Source organism: Aureobasidium subglaciale, assembly GCF_000721755.1.
Source record: "Aureobasidium subglaciale EXF-2481 unplaced genomic scaffold scaffold_7, whole genome shotgun sequence".
Classification (NCBI taxonomy): Eukaryota; Fungi; Ascomycota; class Dothideomycetes; order Dothideales; family Saccotheciaceae; genus Aureobasidium; species Aureobasidium subglaciale.
The window spans coordinates 886,604-906,366 of NW_013566988.1; the positions used below are offsets into that span (position 1 = coordinate 886,604).

Here is a 19,763-nt window from a genome sequence, read left to right on the forward strand (position 1 = left end):
CACGTGACGCTCAACCAATCACATCCGCAGTCCCGACTATCACTACGTCTTCCATCCTCCGCGGTCACGCTCCTCAAGAATAGTTGCACTGCAAAGATCACGGTTTTATTTCCTACCTTGTGCGCTCTTCTCGAAGGCTCGGTGAAGCGACGGCTCCCGATGGACGGCAGGACAACATGAAAAAACCATGCCCTGTAGCAGCTACGGGTGACAAACTTTCGCACGTGCAGAGAGCCTTTTGACTATCACTACCTTACCTTGCGTCCTCTATTTAATCGTGCCATTCGATCGCTCTCTACTTGACATCAACGTCACATCGTACAACATGGTAAGAAACGGAAGTCGTGACGGCAACGTCTCTCAAGATTCAGCCTCTTCTACAAACAACACCTCAACCACAATGTCGGAATTTACAATTAAGCCAAAGAGCTCAACCTCGGAGGTTAATGAGCCGCATACTATAAGACGCACCATCAAAAGATGCGCAAGTGACGAGGACGATGACACTGCCTTCGTCAGACCCGCCAAAACCAAGAAGACCACTACGACCAAAAAGCAACTACAACAAGACTCAAGTGATAGCGACGACAGCGATGACAGTGACGAACAAGAAGATGAGGGTGAAGAGGACAGTGAAGACGAGAAGCAAAGCACATCCAAGAAGTCGAAGAAGCCAGTCCCCGCGATCAGGAAGCGACCCTGGAACATGCGCGTGGACAGTGGAGACGACGAGGATGAACCAGTCAATCTGACCAACAAGAGCAAAAACTCAAAGTCAAAGACAGAAACTCCAGCTCTCTCTACCAACAAGTCAACTGCCACAAAGCAAAAAGTCAAGCCATCCAACAACGATGATTCTGAGAGCGACTCTGAAGAAGAAGAAGAAGAAGAGGAAAGCTCCAGCGAGGAAGAATCCGACGACGAAGAGGACCCCAAAATCACAATTTCAGAATACAAGGGCGACATGTTCGCAGCTCCACCCAAATCCCTCCTCCTCCACGCCTGCAACTGCCAGGGTAGTTGGAACAAGGGTATCGCCTATGCTTTCCAGAAAAATTACCCGGACCACTATTCCCGCTACTACGCCCACTGCCGCGACAACGATACTAAAGACCTCATCGGCACCTGTCTCATCATCCCACCCCAAAAGACAGGAAGACAACATTGGGTAGGATGCCTCTTCACCAGTCGCAAATACGGCAGAGGTAAAGACAAGAAAGATCAGATTCTCGAAAACACAGAGAATGCGGTTGAGCACATGGTTGATCAATTGGAGGGTTGGCAGAAAAGGGGCAAGGAGATGCCGATTGCTTTCTGGATGCCAAAGATCAACTCGGGGCTCTTTAGGGTGCCGTGGGCTGAGACGAAGAAGACCATTGAGGATATCACTTGCAAGGGCGGTCTTCACCTCAATGTTGTGGACAAGAAGTGAAAACGGGATGGGCGAAGGATTGATGAGGTCCAGAGGAACATTCTGCAAATGCAATGGACTAACCAAGTCTATTGGGCGGACACACGGCGTAACGGGATACCAAATGGGACATCGGACACGGCTACACGATGACGAGCTACGAACAAGACATGCTTACCTCAAGGCAATGATGCCAGCAAAATGCTGCTGGTGGTCCTTGAATGCCCGGCCACAATCACAGCATGACGAAACATTTTTTACTTTTCGATGGGTATTTTTTATTTTCTCTGATACTGCCTCAAATAGCAACTGTGCTTGAATTGGGGCTCAACTCGTCAAAAACGCCATAGCCGCCTTTTATATTTCCTACAATCCCATTGTATCCCCAGTGCTGCCAAACCAAGAAAGAGAAGAGATGAATGTAGAAAATGAAGAAAAAGGACGAGTCAAGCGAAATCGCCATGCCTCGATCCTAATAGATGCTCTTGATCATGGCTCTTCGTTTCGACTCGGACATGTGGGGTCCGAGTGGTGCGTAGCGATCGCGTTTGTTGCGCATCGAGTGTACCATGTTCAGGATAGGGCGGATGGAGAGAAGAAGGATCAGGCAGCCGACGAGGACGGAAAGGACGATGAGGAGGATTATGGGCCATGACAGGCGTCTCTTTGAGAGTCAGTTGTTTTCTTGCTCCCAGCCTGCAGGCTTGTCGATGTTGTTGAGTTCGTAGTAACGAGCAGTACCTGTGAGATCATGTCAGCAATTGTGTTTCCAGTGTCGAAAAGAATGTCGGCGTCTTACATGAGTAGCCGTTCCAATCAAAGTTGTCCTTGGGGTTGCAGTGGCACTTGTGGTCCATTCTGTACTGCTCACCGGTGGGGCAGTGGGTGAAGGGGACGTGGTAGTAGGCGATATCGTTGAAGAAGTGGATTTCCTCCTTCTTGAGCGTCAGACCAGCTGCGATTGAGTGCACAGGGGCGTCTCCCCAGCGCTCGTAGAAGAAACCGCCATCTTTGTCGAGAGCTTCAAAGTAGTCGAGGTATGCAGGGCTGCGGAGCCAGTCAAGGTTTCCGATTTCGAAGTTGGACCACTAGACACGAGTTAGCACAAGGGTTTGGATTGCGTGCTTGCAAAGTTACGTACGAAATGGCAGTGGTTGTAGGTGTCACCACCGTCGTCAGAGAGGAAGCCCATCGAGTTACCCTCAACAACGTGCTCAGGGTGGTTCTTCATCCACTTCTTGGTGCTCTCCCAGAGAGTGGGAATAGTCTCGACGTATTCGTACAGAGAAAGGGTGAAACTGTACTTCTTCTTGTTGTCGGCCATGAACTTGAAGGTGTCGTAGTCAATGTCGCAGAAGAGCTCAATGCTGGGCTCAACGCGCCAGTACCACTCGTATTCGAGCATCAGAGGGTGACGGAAGAAGAAGCCAGACTCGTAGCGACACATGTGTCTGTAACTGATCGAGTCTCCGTAGATGATCTTTCTAGCGGCCATGTCGGCACGCACCTTGGCAGCCTTGTCCTGGTCAATCCACTCGGGGAAAGACCAGTGCTCCTTGGGGATCTCGCCATACTTTGTGTTTCCAGAAGTAAGGGCCGAAGTGACCTTCTTGAATTGATCGTCGAAAGGCTGGTCATTGAGGAAGACCCAGTCGTAGTTGAACTTCTTGTTGAAGCGATCCTCGACCTGACGGATGGAGCGAGCAATCTCCCAAACGTCAGAGTTGCGGGCAAGGGTAACAAAGGTGGCGTTCATGCGAGGGCCGGGGTTTGTTGCTGGAGGGAGGCCAGCGTGGGTGTTGGGGGTGGTGGCTTGGTCAGGATGAGACTCCTTGACATCGCTGTGGGCCTCTTGCGAGCCACGCCATCTTGAGCTCGAGTCCTTAATCAAGTCTTTGGCACTTTCGGCATATTCGCGTCCGGGGACTGATGAAGAGCTGGAGATGAAGAAGAGCACGACGAGAGCGACGACGGCGAATACAATATATCGCAAATACCTGGCCGCCATTGTTGCGATGGAGAGTCGGTCAGGTCAGTTGAGAAGGTTGAAGAGAAAGAGTCGTCGTAAAATGCCACTAGGGCCAGAATAGCAGCAATCCGATCGCTGAGCTATTTGTGGAGAAGGGTTTGGTGGAGAAAAGCCAAAGTAGTCAAAGGAGTGGCTACGGAACCAAGACAAATCCCTAACGTCCCATATAATGAACGGCGAGAAGGAAGAAACAAGGGCGAGATAGAGAAGAAGAGGAAGCGATCGTCCCGATGCACATGGGAGATGTACGCAATTTATATTCTAGATCAAAAGGTGTCTACTCTTATCGATCTTGTAGCTTGTAGAGGAGAAAGGGGGTGGACGAGCACCGCGCGTTCGGCCTGCAGATGTGGCTAGAGCTTTTCTCACGAATTTGCTCTCCCTGCGTACGCAACAAGGGAACAACGGTTCAACAAAGTCGTATCCCACATCCTTGGCCCGTAACCATCTGTCCCAAGCAAGCCACTCGGAGGGAGATTGTTTGGCTTCGAGCTGGGATAATTATTCTCGTGACTTGGTACAGTACCTCCTTATAGGGCTTGGCTTACCCGCAGCCAAAGTGCTTGCAGCAGCCTGCAGGAGCTGGAAAGCACGGGGTCCCCCTCCAAGTGAAGCCAGCCAGGTGCTGCTCGAGAGCAGGTCTTGGCATAAGTGTGAGAAGGTGCCAGCGGAAGTTCTTCGGCTATGTCATCATTTCATCGTCGTCGCTGAGAGAGAGTCAAGCTGGCCCGCCGCCGCATCATTGCTGCTCGATACCTACCGCCGCATATATTGTTTACGAGCGCATACCCCGCGCATCACCCTCATTGCTTGTGTCAGAGTCTCGATCGATTGACTCGACAAGTGACGAGCCTCGCAGTCTCCGGTCGACTGCACGCCGTCCGTTCTCCCTAGCGCTTTCTCTTCCTCTCATCATCCGCCATGTCATTCTTCGGCTTCGATACCAACCTCCCGCGCGACAAGCAAGACAGAGACGCTGGTCGCGGCTTCTTTGCTGGTCAGCAGGATGCCTTTGCCTTTGCCAATCGCGACAATTCTGCCGAGCAGGGCGATGTGTGAGTCGATTCACGACGATGTGTTGGCTCAAAAGCATGACTGAACCCGCCACAGCCTCAACTTTGACGACTCCTACGATGCCTTGGCCGATAAACTTGATGAGGCTGGCGATGCCTTCAACGACGACACTTTCGGTGATGGTGGCCGTGTAGGCAAGGACTTTGACTTCTTCGGCACCACCAACCAGGTTGCCGGCACCCTCGAGGAGGAACAAGCTCTGCACTTTGCTCGCCAGCCCGCCCCGAACCAGCAGCGCTTCCAACAGCAACAGCAGCAGCAGCCCAAGCCCTCGCGCTCTGGCTACGAAAACTACTCCAAGCCCGAGTACATCCCTCAGCTCGAAGCCAACGCCAGCATCTGGGGTCTGCCTTCCAAGAAGCCTGGCCAGCAGCAGCAGCAGCAGCAGCAAGAAGCTCAGTTCAAGCCTTCGACTCCCTCTAGCAGAAAGATGATGAGCCTCGAGGAGGTCGAGGCTTCAATGCGCGCCCAGTCGAGACCCCTCTCTGGCGCCATGAACATACCTCAGCACCACACTCCCATCCAGGAACAGCCATTCCCTGCTCCTGGAAGCTTCCCTGGTGTTCAGCAGATGCAGCAACACACTCCGCGACAGCCTTCGAGAGAGCCTCAGATGTCCTCTCCCTTCCCTCAGGCTTCTCACATGCCTGTCCAGCCTCCTCCGGGCATGCAGAACCCTGGTCTGATCGCTCAGCAACTTCAACAGCAGATGCCTCCCACTGGCCCTCCCTCCGGTCCCCCACCCGGCGAGTCAGGCCATGGCCACCGCGGCTCATACTCAGGTCCTCCCATCACTCAAGCCAACCAGATGATGCAATTGTCCGACGAACAGCGCGCTCATTTCCTGGCTGAAGAGGCCAAACGTGCCAAGCGCAACCACAAGATCTTCTTGCTGTCCAAGGACAACGGTCTCATGACTCCTCAAGACAAAAACTTCATCACTCGCATCCAACTGCAACAGCTCCTGACCGCCACTGGCGGAGTTGACGAGCAGTCTTCGGATGCCCAGCTCGCCGAGGATTTCTACTACCAGGTTTACGCTCAGATCCGCGGTGCTCCAAGACAGCACCCTGGTCAGCCCCTGAACCAGTTCGCTCAGACATACCTCTTCCAGACTGGTGGTCGCTACGGCGCAGGCCGCAGACATCCTCGTGGTGGTGACAACCATATGCAGAGAATGGAGCAGCAGGTCCAGCGTGCCGTCGAGGCTGCCAAAGCTAGACCGAAGAACAGACAGTTGATCGTTGAAGGTAGTCTGGGTAAAATTGCTTTCAGCAACTCCAAGACCCCCCGACCTCTGTTGAGCTTCAAGCGGGCCGATAGCGAGAGCAGACCCCACAATCAAAGGGTCCTCAAGCCTAGCGTTGCAGACCGCAAGTCCACCCTTCGCAACATCGAGAATGTCTACGAGACCCTGATGCAGATGGAGGACCACGAGCGTCACCTGCCCCCGCCACCGAACGAGGAGAGCCACCCCGATGCTATCCAGCGCCACATCGAGTGGAGACAGAGAGCTCACGAGCTTAACCAGAAGCTTTGGTTCAACCTGCGAGTCATGGAGCCTATCCAGCAAAATCCTTCGAGTCCTCATCCATTCATCGCTATTCTGTCTCACGCCAAGGGAAAGAAGGCTATTCCCCGCGTGTTCCGTCACATCGACGACCAACAGCGTTTGACCATCTTGACTATTCTCATCATCCATCTCGACATTCTCGACGTCATCCGCTTGGCATACCCTCACCCTGACGAGCCTCAACTACCTCGCGCTGTTCGCGATGAGGTCGAGCTCTTCAGCCAGGCCGTCATCCCTACCCTGCTCGCCTACATTGGCGATGCTCCTCTCAACATCATATCCGGCCTGGTTGGCCTCGTCCTCGACCGTGTGAACGTACAAGCCATCGTCCGCACCAAGGTCGGTGTCGCCATGCTCACCATGCTCGTATCTCGCGCCTTCCTTGTCAAGCAACAAGCAAACGCACAAGTATCGGACGAAGACTGGGCACAATGGACCCAGCTCTATAACCGCCTCTTCGACCTTGCCGAGCCAGTTCTTCCCTACATTTTTACCACCGAGAACGTCAACACCAGCAACGACTTTGAGATTTGGCAGTTCCTGGCTACTATGGGTGTCAGTGCCAACCCTGAGCAGCAACAACGTCTTGTTCTGGGAGTCAAAGACAGAGTCATGGCTACTGTTGAGATCAGCAAGCAATTGCCTCAAGACATGGCTGCGAGAAAGTTGGGTGAGGTCAACCTTTTCATGAGAGCCATCGGCTTGGACGTCGAGTTGCTGGGTTAAACCCAATACATCTGCTCAAGATGAGACAAGAGAACGCGAGAGAACAAAATCTGTACTGGGGAATACGGTTTCATCACTCTTCCGCATTTCCTTCTGTCCTTGTCCGATGAGCATTTCATCCACGAAGACAGATACGAATTGGGTCCAATGGGGCATTTTTGCATGATTGAAACAGAGAAGCCATTTAATGAGAATAGCTGAAGCGTCATTACTGCGAAGCGTTGTTTCTGCACCACAGCAAGTCAAGCCAAAAGAAAACACAAATATCAAGACGACAGAAAATGGGAAAATAATCCAAAAATAACTTTAAACATTTGCATATACGTGCTCATTAAACTTCTTATTGTTTATTTCACTGCTTATGTGCGTTTGTGCCAGAGAATCCTGCGACATTGCGTCCCTGACGTGGTGTGGTTGAGATCATACCCAGAGACCGAGAATAAAACAAAGTTCGAATATATGCAGAAATATGATTCCAAATTCTTTTAACGATCTATCCTACCTCTTACGTCGACTTCATGACCTTTGAGTACCACTTCTGGCATGATGGTGGTTGAGAAATGAGCTTCGTGGTATCTCGAGGTAAAGTCAGGGTGACACCCTATACCCAGTGCTCGCGAGCGATAATCACGAGTTTCTCTATCAACAACACAGTTTTCTTGTGTCGAGTATCTTTCGAGAGAGACCATTCTTATGAGTGTCTTTGAAGGACAGAAAATGAATGTCGGCGTGATTGATCAACCCTGTCGTCGTCAGTGTTGAATTTTCATATTCTGGAACTCGAGTTTTGGAAAGTGACTAGATAGCTCCGCGGCTCGAAGTTGACGTGCTGTACAACAGGCTGGGAACAAAAAGTGCGCGATCGAAGCAGGGTAAGTAGTGACAAGCTAGGTAGGTGCACACAAGATCTTCGTACGGGGTGAATGACCATTGGCCTGGAGCTTAGAGGTGATTTTTGATGTTGATGATAGGAGCAGGGTGACGCTCTACAGCAAGAATATGACGTAGTTCGAGAGATGTTGAAATTTGACCTGGTGAACTAGAGCGAGCTATGGATGGACATGTATACTGATGTGCACCTAGAGAGACCTACATTGGTCAGGTGTAGCTCATGATGTACGATTTGGCAGCCGGGCCATCAAAGAATGGTGGACTAGGAGATTCATTCGTGTGATATTCTTCTCCTCTTTCTAGTTGCCAGACAAGTACTCGCCGACACCCTTGATGGCATCGTTGAACTTTGCAGCCTCGATGAGGATGAGATGTCCCTGTGGTCTAATACCCGCCTCCTGGAAAGCTCTCTTTGCATCACTAGCACCGTCCTCTGCAACCTTGTCATGGTCAAAGTTACCGTGACCCACACCATATCTGTGCAATGCCTCGTCCTCGGGGTGGAAGTAGAAAGTCATGGTATCCTCTTGCTTCTTGCCCTTCTTTTGCGGTCTGTTCTCTTGAGCATCCAGTTTTGACTCTACCTCGGTGTAGGTTTTTGACAGGATGAGGTAGTGGGTGAAGTTGTAAGGCTCCTTTTCGTCAATGGCCCATTGAATCTCTTCTTGCAGCATGGTGTACATTGGTGTGACGATTTCCGAGGGCATGTTGATGAAGCGTTCGGTAAGAATCAGACCGACTTCTGCCTTCGAGTCTGCGGCGAGAAGGGACGGTAGTGAGGATAAGCTAGGCACGGTTGCGGCTTTGCGGGAGAGGTAAGTCGTGAGCTCTTGGATGATGGGCTTGTCCTTGTGTTGGGCGAGGTTCAGGATTGTGAGGAATGCGTAGGGGTCACTCTCGTTGCCGTCGACTTTTACAGTGCTGCCGAGCATGGGTTGTTCGAGGATGAGGTCTGCGAGGGCCGAGAGGTTGAAGAGTTCGTTGTCGACATCGAGAAGCTGGCGGAGGAGTGTTTTGAGGCCGTGGAAATCGACGGCGGGTTGGGGGTCGAACCATTCGAAATCGACGTCAATCATGTCTTCGTCCTGACGGCCTTCGTATTAGTCTCGCTTGTCGCAGAGCAACTGGTCTTGCACGTGGAAAGCGTACATCGCTGCTTGACTCGTCATCGTCGCGCATCTTGTGGTCCTTGACAGGCGCGTCTTCGGACGTAGTCTTCCTCTTGGGCATTTCGTGTGGTGTTATGTGGTACGGTGCATGTGATGAAACTAAAAAGTGCTGATCAAGGTGCATCAACTTTTCGAGATGCATGCCAAGACCCCGCAACCTTGCATGTGATTGTCGTTTGGCATGTCTTTATGCGGCAACTCATCCGAAGACGGCTTCATCTTGACCTCCGAGGCCTCACCAGACTTCAACACTCCAGAGAAATATTAGCCGATCATGAGCTCAGACTGTTCCACTCTTGTAGCCATAAGCGAATTGACTTGGCAATTGGTCAACCTAATGCCATATAAACATCTTCTATTCATGTCTTGTCTTGCGCCTCCCCTTCTACCTTTCCCCTAGCTACTACACATCCCGCTCCATACGACACAACCATCGACCATGGACTCTTTGACTAAGAAGACTTTCGAAGTCTCGCGCTCCCTGACGTACACCTACTTCCATCATCCACCAGCACAGCCGGAAAACCCCACTGTGCTGTGTATCCATGGCTTTCCCGACGAGGCCGCTGAGTGGGCAGACCTAGCAACTACCCACCTCATCCCTGCTGGCTACGGTGTCATTGCTGTAGACTGCCTGGGTTATGCTGGCACCTCCAAGCCTCTCGATCCTGCCATGTACGCCTTTGAACACATGACCAAGGATCTTACCGAAATCCTTGACAATGAGAAGCTGCAGAAGGTTGTCTCTCTAGGCCACGACTGGGGATGTGCCTTTGCTCAGAGATTCTACAACTACTATCCCGATCGTGTTTTGGGACTGGTCATGGTCAATGTCGCATACACCGCTCCTAGCGACCAGCCTTTCAGCCTGGACGCAGCCAATGAGATGACCAAGAAGATCTTCGGCTATGCTACTCTTCCTTACTGGTACCTTCTCTCCAGCGAGGATGGCTACAAGCTCCTGGACGAGCATCTCGAAAGCTGTTTTACCGCTCTCCACGGTCCTCCGGAGAGCTGGCTCGACACTGTCTGCAAGTACGATGGTCTGAAGGACTTCCTGATCGCGGAAAAGAAGCAAGAAACCGAACCCTACGCCACTGAGGAAATGAAGAATGCCTTCATCACCCGCTTCAAGCGTGACGGTTTTGCTGGACCAACATGTTGGTACAAGGCTATGGTTGGTGGCCACCAAAACTTTGAGGCTAAGAAGGTCAAGGCCATCATCGTTGAAGTGCCTTCATTATATGTCGGCTTTGACAACGACAAGGTCTGCCGCCCGGAGGCGATTGCCATGGCCATGAAGAATGGTCTTTTGCCAAAGCTAACTAACGTCAAACTGGAGGGCGGTCACTGGGGTCTACACGCCAATGCTGACAAGTTTGGTAAGACTGTCGTTGACTGGCTGAAGCAGGGACTCTGAGTATCACGCAATACTTTCAGAACTGTGTTCTAGAGATAGATAACAGTTGTGAGTTGAGGATAGAAAATAAATAGATGCCGGACATCGAAATGCTCAAACCGAGGATACAGCTCGCGATAAGGGCTCGATAACGAAAGCCAAGAAGGCACCATGCCTGATTGGGTAAAGCTTTTCAGGCCTTCGAGGTCGGACCCTTGATCCGCTGCGTTTCCTGTCGAGGAGAAAAATTATTGATTTCCGGTGTCAGTCATACACCTACCACCTTCTTTCACTTGTCTTGTAGCGCAGTCCGTTGCATCCAAGACACACTATATTCACAATGGCCGACTCAACCACCAATGTCCCTCCTCCGCCCCACACCATCTTCGACACCATCTTGGTGCTCGACTTTGGATCGCAATACACCCACTTGATCACCCGTCGTTTGCGCGAGCTGAGCATCTACTCTGAGATGCTCCCTTGCACCCAAAAGATCTCAGAGCTCTCCTTCAAGCCAAAGGGTATTATCCTTTCCGGTGGCCCTTACTCTGTTTACTGGGATGACGCACCCCACGTTGACCCCGCCGTCTTTGAGATGGGTGTCCCAATTCTCGGTATCTGCTACGGTCTCCAGGAGATCGCATGGCACAGCGACCAAAAGAACGTTGTTGCTGGCGAGAAGCGCGAGTACGGACACGCCATCCTGAACGTCCAGAAGCACTCTGGCAAGACCGCCCACGTTGACGCTCTGTTCTCTGGTCTCGAGGAGGATATGGATGTCTGGATGTCCCACGGTGACAAGTTGTCCCAGCGCCCCGCAGGCTTCGTCACTGTCGCTACCTCCGAGAACGCACCTTTCGCCGGTATTGCCCACGAGGAGAAGGAGTGGTTCGGTATTCAATTCCACCCCGAGGTTACCCACACCAAGAAGGGCACGCCGCTCATCAAGAATTTCGCCGTCAGCATTTGCGGTGCTAAGCAAGATTGGACTATGGACGCTTTCGTCGGCAAGGAGATTGACAGAATTAGAGCCCTCGTTGGCCCTAAGGGACAAGTCATTGGTGCCGTCAGTGGTGGTGTTGATTCCACTGTTGCTGCCAAGCTCATGCACGAGGCTATCGGCGACCGCTTCCACGCCATCATGGTCGACAACGGTGTTTTGCGCCTCAACGAGGCCAAGCAAGTCAAGGAGACTCTTACCGCTGGACTCGGCATCAACCTTACTGTCATTGACGCTAGCGACCGCTTCCTCGACCTGCTCGCAGGTGTCAAGGATGACCCCGAGAAGAAGCGCAAGATTATCGGAAACACCTTCATCGAGATTTTCCAGGAGAAGGCAAAGGAGATCGCAGCTGCTGCTAAGGGCTCTGCGAACGAGGGCGAGATTGAGTGGCTCCTCCAGGGTACTCTCTACCCTGATGTTATCGAGAGTATCTCCTTCAAGGGCCCCAGTGCCACCATCAAGACTCACCACAATGTTGGTGGTCTCCTCGAAGGCATGCACCTGAAGCTTATCGAGCCTCTCAGAGAGCTCTTCAAGGACGAGGTTCGCGCTCTTGGTACCCAGCTCGGAATTCCGGAGGATCTTGTCTGGAGACACCCCTTCCCTGGCCCGGGTCTCGCTATCCGTATCATCGGAGAAGTAACTCGCGACCAAGTCCGCATTGCTCAGCAGGCTGATTTCATCTTCATTGACGAGATCAAGAAGGCTGGCTACTACAAGCAGATTAGTCAAGCTTACGCTGCTCTTCTGCCTGTCAAGGCTGTCGGTGTAATGGGCGACAAGAGAGTTCACGCTCAAGTTATCGCTCTGAGAGCCGTCGAGACCACCGACTTCATGACCGCCGATGTTTTCGACTTCCCCACCAAGTTTTTGAGCAAGGTCAGCACCCGTATTGTCAACGAGGTTGACGGTGTGTGTCGTGTGCTGTACGAGGGTAAGTCACCACAACAACCAACATCTACAGAACTTTCTGGACATAATTTGCTAACGGCCAAACAGTGACCAGCAAGCCACCAGGCACGATCGAGATGGAGTAGGGCCGAAGCAATCGGGGGAAAGCGAAGCGCGCGATTATAACTAGAATTCTGTACATCGGGCGGGGGAAATGGGCTTCTTCTATGGCGTTTTTACTGATGATTTACTGGAACCGAAATGCATGCATGAAAGAAAGCTGGCGGCGTTTAGATGGATATTCCCAATGACACTCAAGGGTCTCGTCATAAGGTAGAGAAACTCAGAGAAATTCAATCACAGGCCTCCCATGACGGAGTGCTGCTCAACAAATAGACGGTTTCCCGAGTTTCGATCGCGTGTGTGTCAAGCAAGTGGATTTTGCAGCTGCCCAAAGCTCCAACTGTGGGGGGTTGCTGCCAGTTTTTGGAGGAGAGAATTTACCAATACGTCATCGAAGAGGCCAGGTACGATGACGTTGTGGCAGGAGCTCCTCACTCAAATATCAACCTCTACAAAACACTCACGTTTCTTTCCCTCCATCAACACATCTTCTACAACTCACAACTCCATCAATACCACTCCAAACCCACCCCACACAACCCCCAAACCACATCACAATGTCTGGAACTTCCAACGTCGGTAACTCTGCTGTCTACGAGGCCGCAGACCAGAGAACCTACAAGGACTCTGAGCTCGAGGAGCAGAAGAAGGAGGCCCGATTCCACGAGGGCAAGGAGCACTCTCACAAGGCCAACGACCCCAGTAAGATCAAGTCCAACATCAATTCAGCTCGAACGAGTTCACTGACCATCATTCAGAGGACGAGCGCACCATTGCCAACAAGCTTGAGCGTGAGGAGAAGCGCGAGAAGGAGGGCGACGAGGAGTCTCTCCAGACCCAGCAGATCAAGCAGGATGCTACCCTTCCCGTACGTTGACTACTCGCTACTGCTTCACCACTATGCGACGATATACTGACATACCATACAGGCTAGATCTCACGGCAACGAGCCCAGCAAGGGCGCCAAGATCGACCAGCAGATCAAGGAGGAGGAAGAGGCCGAGCTCAAGAAGAAGGGCTCTTTCGGTCCTTCCAACTAAATGCTTCGTCTTCTGGCAGCATTATCCTCTACCGCCAGCGATGATTCCCTTTCTTGTTCACAAAAACATTTCGACCCAGACGCAAACTCATTTGATATGAGAGGATTTGCGATGCTTTAATGCATATATACGAATCAGCGTAGGAATACCTGATGGTCACGAATCAATGAAATAATACTTCAAAGCATTTGTTCTTCCCTTTACCCGTGACAACACGACCGGCAGGTACACGATTAAACTGGACGATGCTTTTGTCTAGACGACCGGCTCTTTCCTACACAGGAAACGTGTCTTTATACCAAAAAGGTTCTCTCGAAACATGTCGATCAGATGCATTTCGCGATTTCGTGCAGGTGTGCCTGGCGACGGCCCGCAAGTGAACGCTTGGCTCGAATGTGGGATGTTTGCTCTGTTTGTTTTGTGCCTTCCAACCCCATGTGACAACCCGACCACCTGAACCAGTATTGAAGTTAGTAATCACACAATACGTTGACCATGAATTATTGTGAGACACGAAATCTTTCTCACTGTTGCTCGTCGACCTGATCCGTGGCTCGTCTAGTCACTTAATCCTGGATACTAAAAGGACTCGAATACGCGAAACATGCGCGTAGACAACAACCATCATGGGTCAAGGATACTCGATTAACGTCTCTGCTGGCTCTGCCGGTATCGATGTTCCTGAACTCGCTGATCTCGATGTTGAACGAAGTCTTGGTGCTGTGCGATTCATGAAGACGATTCGGGCAAGACACAAGGATGGACTCGTCATTGCCAAAGTCTTCATAAAGCCTTATCCCAATCTAAAGCTCGAAGACTACTCGAAGAAGTTGTTTATGCAGAGGAGAGAGCTGACGGATGTACCGAACGCTCTGCCGTATCACAGAGTTATCGAGACCGCAACAAATGGCTACCTCGTCCGGCAATACATCCACAGCTCCCTCTATGACAGGATCAGCACTAACCCATCACTCGAGGACATCGAAAGGAAATGGATTGCATATCAACTTCTTTGTGCCGTCAAGGAGTCTCATGCAAAGAACATCTGCCATGGAGACATCAAGGCTGAGAACATGCTTGTAACGACCTGGAACTGGCTGTACCTGACCGACTTTTCCACTGCTTTCAAGCCGGGACGACTACCCGAAAACAATCCAGCTACGTTTTCTATCTTTTTCGACACCACAGGCCGCCGTATCTGTTATGTTGCGCCAGAGCGGTTCGTCAAAGATGAAGATCTAAGAGAGCACGAACCGAATCCACAAGACGATGAGTTTGAGAGGAAGTCTAGGAAGCAATGGCACGAGGTCAATTGGCCTATGGACATATTCAGTGTTGGATGTGTCATAGCTGAACTTTTCACCGAAAAGCCTACCTTCACGCTCAGTCAATTGTTCAAGTATCGCAGAGGGGAGTATGACCCAACACATACTACTTTGAACAACATCAAGGATGAGAACATTCGAGAAATGGTAGCCCACATGATTCAGCTTGATCCTTCGAAACGCTACAGTGCCGAAGACTACCTACAATTCTGGCGAGGAAAATGCTTCCCAGACTACTTCTACACCTTCTTGCACCAGTACATGCATCTGATAACAGATCCGACTTCAGGAAGAAAGCCAGTGGTTGTAGGAGCAAAGAACACGGGAGGCTCGGATGATCGCATTGAGCGTATCAATACCGACTTTGATAAGATCTCGTATTTCCTCGGATTCTCTGAGGTTGAAAATCTCCCACAGTCGACTCGGGCACCAATCACATCAGGTCTAGATTTGTTCCCACTCCAGGTCGATCTACCAAACAACAGGCATGATGCAGCAGACCGAGCTGGAAGTGTCCAAGACAATGGCGCTCTTCTTTTTCTCAATGTGGTCATCTCTGCCTTGCGCACTACTGCTCGAGCGAGCTCCAAGATTAGAGGCTGTGAACTGCTTCTCGCACTGGGCGAAAGATTGACTGATGAAGCGAAGCTGGATCGTGTCTTGCCTTTCGCTATTGCTCTTCTTGAGGACGAGTCGGAGAATGTGCGAATGGCGGCCTTGCGGACCATCACGCAGCTTCTCACGATTGTCACTGTGTTGTCACCCATGAACGTCTTCATCTTCCCAAACTATCTGCTGCCACGTCTACAGAAGTTTGTCGCAAGTCCCATGTTTCGCAAGTCGGGACCCCTGAGAGCGACATATGCAACCTGTCTTGCGAATCTGGCCACTACTGCTGCTAGATTTTTGGATATGATGCAAGCATTGCGTGCAGATGGATCCTTGCCGTCGACCGACCCGGAAGCCGAAGATGATATCACTTCATATGCCGCCTACCAGAACACCTACGACACCACTCGAGAAGATTTGATCCAACATTTTGAAGCACAGACTAAATTGTTCCTGCAAGACGACGATCCTTCAGTGAAGAGAGCTTTTTTAGGATCCGTGACCAGCCTGTGCGTCTTCTTTGGTGAGAGCATTGCCAGCGATTTGATCCTCACGCATCTGAACACATACCTGAACGAAGAAGACTGGACACTGAAGTGTGCCTTCTTTGAGACGATAGTAGGTGTCGCTGCCTTCATTGGCGGACCTAGCTTGGAAGACTTCATTCTTCCGCTCATGGTTCAGGCGTTGACTGATCCGGAAGAGACTGTCACCGAGCAAGTGATCAGATCGCTATCAAGCATGGCACATCTTGGACTGTTTCAACGATGGACAACAGTGGAGTTGGTCCTCATTGTTTCACGATTCACGCTACATCCAAATGTATGGATTCGTGAAGCAGCTGTGCAGTTTATTGAGGCTTCCTCAACTCACCTATCCGATGCGGATGTCTGGAGTATGGTCATGCCGCTACTCAAGCCTGTCTTGAAATTGCAGTCAGCCGGCCTTTCCGAGTTCGAACTTCTTGATGCTCTCCAAAAGCCATTTCCTCGACCAGCCTATGATTTAGCGAAGAATTGGGCAGAGAAGGCAGACAAGAGCGTCTTCTGGAAACACGCACAGCAAGTAAAGAGCTTCTCTTTTGAAGCAGGCAGTAACAAAGCTCTGACCGACTTCTATCGTGACAGCGATTCTCGAGTGTTGAGCAAAGCGATGAAGAATGATGATGACGAACAATGGCTCTCAAAACTTCGTGTGGCTGGCATGCGCACTGAAGACGAGCCCAAACTCCTTGCGCTAAGGGATTATATCTGGCGCACAACTATGCGTTCTGACAAAGAGACCAGCAATCAAAGTGATCAACGACTCAACCACATAGTTTCGCTCAGCGCGATACAAGTACCGCTTCAGAATGTCTTCTTCGAGGCGGACACAGCGTCGTATCAGCCATATCAGCCTCAGCCTGATCTGGCACAACCAAGTGTGAAGACTTCACTCGAGGAAGCGCTACGCGATGCTGCCACACCCGAAGACCGCGATGCCAAGAATCTGTTCAACCCAGCGAGGGGTAAGCCATATCCGTCCTCGGCGCAGCAGACGTCTGCCCCAACTGGGACCTCAGATGTGACCCGTGCCCAAGCCACACCGATCAAGGCCTCGGCTCCCAATCATCGGAAGCAGATGGCAAACATTGATGCTCCTACATATCTTTCGAGCTCTCCCGCATCCACTGTGTCCGCAAGGAGTGGGCACAATCATATGCTTCACTCAAAGTCTAGCGCGATGAACCTTATGAAACGCACTGAACAGACAAAGGCGTACGCAGAGACAGGGACCGAGTCAATCAACGCTGTCGGCAAACTTGATGTTCCTGCAAACCAAGCTTCTATTACACCATCGCCCTCTGGTCAAGTCACACCACGACCGTCGCGGCCGAAGATCTCCGCGACTCACTCCTACCATGGCGGTGATCCGACTGTCCTCAAGCTGCTTGACTCAGTTTACACTAGCAATCATCCAGGCAGTGATCGTGAGTTTGGGCCGAGAGTCTCTACACGTCCTCGTGCTCGTATGGCTACAAAGAACGCTCTCAACCAACAGGCACAAGGTTACTGGAAACCAGAGGGGCAACTGACTGCTGTCCTTGAAGAGCACGAAGCACAAGTCAATTGCATCGCAGTCTCCCCAGACCAGGTCTTCTTCCTTACTGGATCTGATGATGGCTCAGTGCGAGTCTGGGACACTAGTCGGTTTGAACGCAACATGGCGTATAGGTCGCGTCAAGCTCATAGACATGCTTCTGGAGCACGTATCACCAGTCTCTGCTTCGTAGAGTCTACACATAGTTTAATTTCAACTGCTTCCGATGGCAGTGTTGACATTGTCAGGGTGGACGTGACTGAGACCAATGGCTCTCTGCGTTATGGCAAGCTCCAGGTGCTGCGTAGTTGGATGATACCCACCAAGCCTGGACAAAAGGAGTATGCAATTGGCGTTGAGCACGCAAAGACTGATGGCCAGTCCGTCTGTGTGCTCGTCACGAATCTCTCTCGCATTCTGTTCATCGATGTCTACACCATGGAGGTGACATATGAGCTGCTCAACCCGATACAACATGGCACGCCGACCACTTTCTGCATCTCCAGAAAATGGCAGTGGCTTCTGATCGGTACCTCTCACGGCGTTCTCGACATCTGGGATCTTCGCTTCCGCCTCAGGTTACGTGGTTGGACAGTACCGCGACCATCACCAATAACTCGCCTCACTCTACATCCAAGCAGGAAGGATAGTAAGCGAGTCAAAATCTGCGTCGCTGGTCTCACGTCTCCAGGTCACGTGTCAGTCTGGGACCTCGAAAAATTAGTTTGCATCGAAGTGTACAACGTCGATCAGACCGATGGCATTGGCGGGCTAAAAGCAAGAGACTTTGAACTTCTCAACGTTGACGAAGACAAGTCTGGCATCATACCATCTCGCATCCTTGGGTCTCTAGCAACAGACCCGCATCTCAGCGCTCGCCCTTCTGATAATGGTAAGGACAGATCAGGAAGAGGATCGGGTGGAGGTGCTGGTATTGTCAAAGCATTCGTCATGTCAATGCACACGTCACCTGACACTTCAGAGCCAAGACATCCCTTCCTTGTCACCACTGGCCCTGATTGGAAGATTCGCTTCTGGGACACTGATCGTATTGCCTCATCCATGATTGTGAACGACAAAGATGACAACGCCACATATACGGCTACGAAATTCGGCAATGACATATCTGCCTACACAGAGCAAAGTCTCAGCGACAGTGTCTCTGAGAAAGAAAGACTTTCATCCAGCCCAGCTTCTGGACGCACAGGCACAATGTCACCCGTATCAAACGACGCAGACAGTGAAAGAGGCAGTGCAAAGAAGAAAAAGGAGAACAGAGAAGGCAAGGTTGCGAGATATGAAGTCATTCGTAAGTCAGCAAATCAGTTGCTCAAGGGTCACAAGGATACCGTTACTGCTGTTGCATTACTGGAATATCCTTTCGGCATGATCATTTCTGCCGACCGCTCTGGTGCTGTCTATATCTTTAGATAGTAATTGTATCAAAGCTCCCATCTCCTGCACTTCCTCTTCTTTGTAGCTGTAACAAGGAATAATCATTTTTTACATCTGAGACAATGTCCAGGAGAGCACTACTGCCCCAGGCCAAAAGTAGCAAATGCTGTTTCCTCCAGCCTCTAGCTATCATCGCTTTCCTAGCTGTAAAAAGGCAAAGTGTTTTTCAGAATCTGAGACCATGTCGAGGAGAGTGTGGTATGTCCAATCTCTCAGTGGGCATTTCAAGATATCTCAAAAATACTCTGCCTTTTTACAGCACTGTTTTTGACCTGAGACGTCTCAGGGAGGATGTTCTATCTTTGACAATTATATGTGCCTGACCTGGAGTTGTATGACCTCAGGTGACTGACGATGAGATGTCTTTGCAATCGCATGAGTATGGTGGCATCGGAGCAAGATAGTTGATGAGAGGCAATTCTGAGTTTTTCTCGATGGCACCGACGGCGGAGCAAGCTCGAGGAGGTCTTGTGTATGTGCCTGTGGTTGATATCGGGCTACAAGCCGGGTTATCGGCGGTGGAAGCTTCTTCTGACTGCATATGTTAGGCAGCGTCCAGGGGCGAGTTCATTGATCCGAAGCACGATGGATGGTGAGGTACTACGCGGTATCGATTAGATGATGGCTAGAGGAGCTATTGCGATGTACCTGTGGCTGATGTTAAGTCGCGTCTTGGGCTACTGACGATATGTGCTTCTCAAGTATTCTGGTTCGATGACACCTCAGGCCAATGTCACGGAACTAAAGCACGATGAAACTTGCATGAACAATGCCAACAAAGGAGAATACACGAAAGCATAAGAATTCGCGCTCGGGCTACTGTCAGTTGCTTGCTTTCGCCGGAGCTTTCAGGAAGTGGCGACCAGAATAGTAGTCGCGGGGACAATGCACCAAGATACTGGCAAGAACGATGGCAAAGAAGTAGTCAACTCTGTTCAAACTCGGCGTGCTTACCCTGTCTCATGG

General features: G+C 51.0%; 8 protein-coding genes across 8 annotated transcripts; 6 read left to right on the plus strand and 2 right to left on the minus strand.

Moving 5' to 3' along the window:
* Positions 1–361: 361 nt before the first annotated feature.
* Positions 362–1,432, plus strand: AUEXF2481DRAFT_79025 (uncharacterized protein; the record flags this gene model as incomplete). The annotated part of the gene is made up of 1 exon (XM_013489616.1): positions 362–1,432. Exon 1 carries the CDS (start codon positions 401–403, stop codon positions 1,430–1,432), a length of 1,032 nt encoding a protein of 343 aa, XP_013345070.1. The 5' UTR covers positions 362–400.
* Positions 1,433–2,084: 652 nt separating this feature from the next.
* Positions 2,085–3,419, minus strand: AUEXF2481DRAFT_4131 (glycosyltransferase family 15 protein; the record flags this gene model as incomplete). Its single annotated transcript, XM_013489400.1, has 3 exons — positions 2,085–2,152; positions 2,211–2,499; positions 2,553–3,419. 3 exons carry the CDS (start codon positions 3,417–3,419, stop codon positions 2,085–2,087), a joined length of 1,224 nt encoding a protein of 407 aa, XP_013344854.1.
* A 759-nt stretch (positions 3,420–4,178) lies between these two features.
* Positions 4,179–7,083, plus strand: AUEXF2481DRAFT_38924 (uncharacterized protein). The gene is made up of 2 exons (XM_013489547.1): positions 4,179–4,495; positions 4,551–7,083. The coding sequence occupies exons 1-2, from the start codon at positions 4,362–4,364 to the stop codon at positions 6,811–6,813; spliced, it is 2,397 nt and encodes a 798-aa protein (XP_013345001.1). The 5' UTR covers positions 4,179–4,361; the 3' UTR covers positions 6,814–7,083.
* Positions 7,084–8,003: 920 nt separating this feature from the next.
* On the minus strand, positions 8,004–8,934 carry AUEXF2481DRAFT_28590 (uncharacterized protein; the record flags this gene model as incomplete). The annotated part of the gene is made up of 2 exons (XM_013489466.1): positions 8,004–8,789; positions 8,854–8,934. The coding sequence occupies 2 exons, from the start codon at positions 8,932–8,934 to the stop codon at positions 8,004–8,006; spliced, it is 867 nt and encodes a 288-aa protein (XP_013344920.1).
* A 378-nt stretch (positions 8,935–9,312) lies between these two features.
* Positions 9,313–10,293, plus strand: AUEXF2481DRAFT_4134 (uncharacterized protein; the record flags this gene model as incomplete). The annotated part of the gene is made up of 1 exon (XM_013489401.1): positions 9,313–10,293. The coding sequence occupies one exon, from the start codon at positions 9,313–9,315 to the stop codon at positions 10,291–10,293; it is 981 nt and encodes a 326-aa protein (XP_013344855.1).
* A 319-nt stretch (positions 10,294–10,612) lies between these two features.
* On the plus strand, positions 10,613–12,312 carry AUEXF2481DRAFT_64516 (uncharacterized protein; the record flags this gene model as incomplete). Its single annotated transcript, XM_013489601.1, has 2 exons — positions 10,613–12,209; positions 12,275–12,312. 2 exons carry the CDS (start codon positions 10,613–10,615, stop codon positions 12,310–12,312), a joined length of 1,635 nt encoding a protein of 544 aa, XP_013345055.1.
* A 534-nt stretch (positions 12,313–12,846) lies between these two features.
* AUEXF2481DRAFT_28593 (uncharacterized protein) lies at positions 12,847–13,329 on the plus strand (the record flags this gene model as incomplete). The annotated part of the gene is made up of 3 exons (XM_013489467.1): positions 12,847–12,991; positions 13,048–13,157; positions 13,219–13,329. The coding sequence occupies 3 exons, from the start codon at positions 12,847–12,849 to the stop codon at positions 13,327–13,329; spliced, it is 366 nt and encodes a 121-aa protein (XP_013344921.1).
* Positions 13,330–13,955: 626 nt separating this feature from the next.
* On the plus strand, positions 13,956–18,776 carry AUEXF2481DRAFT_64269 (uncharacterized protein; the record flags this gene model as incomplete). The annotated part of the gene is made up of 2 exons (XM_013489577.1): positions 13,956–14,552; positions 14,604–18,776. The coding sequence occupies 2 exons, from the start codon at positions 13,956–13,958 to the stop codon at positions 18,774–18,776; spliced, it is 4,770 nt and encodes a 1,589-aa protein (XP_013345031.1).
* Between the last annotated feature and the right edge of the window lie 987 nt (positions 18,777–19,763).

Bases quoted from the DNA above. Each gene is read 5' to 3' on its own strand.
- AUEXF2481DRAFT_38924 (XM_013489547.1), top strand. From the start codon at position 4,362: ATGTCATTCTTCGGCTTCGATACCAACCTCCCGCGCGACAAGCAAGAC. The intron at 4,496-4,550 runs GTGAGTCGATTC...AACCCGCCACAG, and splicing joins TCTGCCGAGCAGGGCGATGT to CCTCAACTTTGACGACTCCT.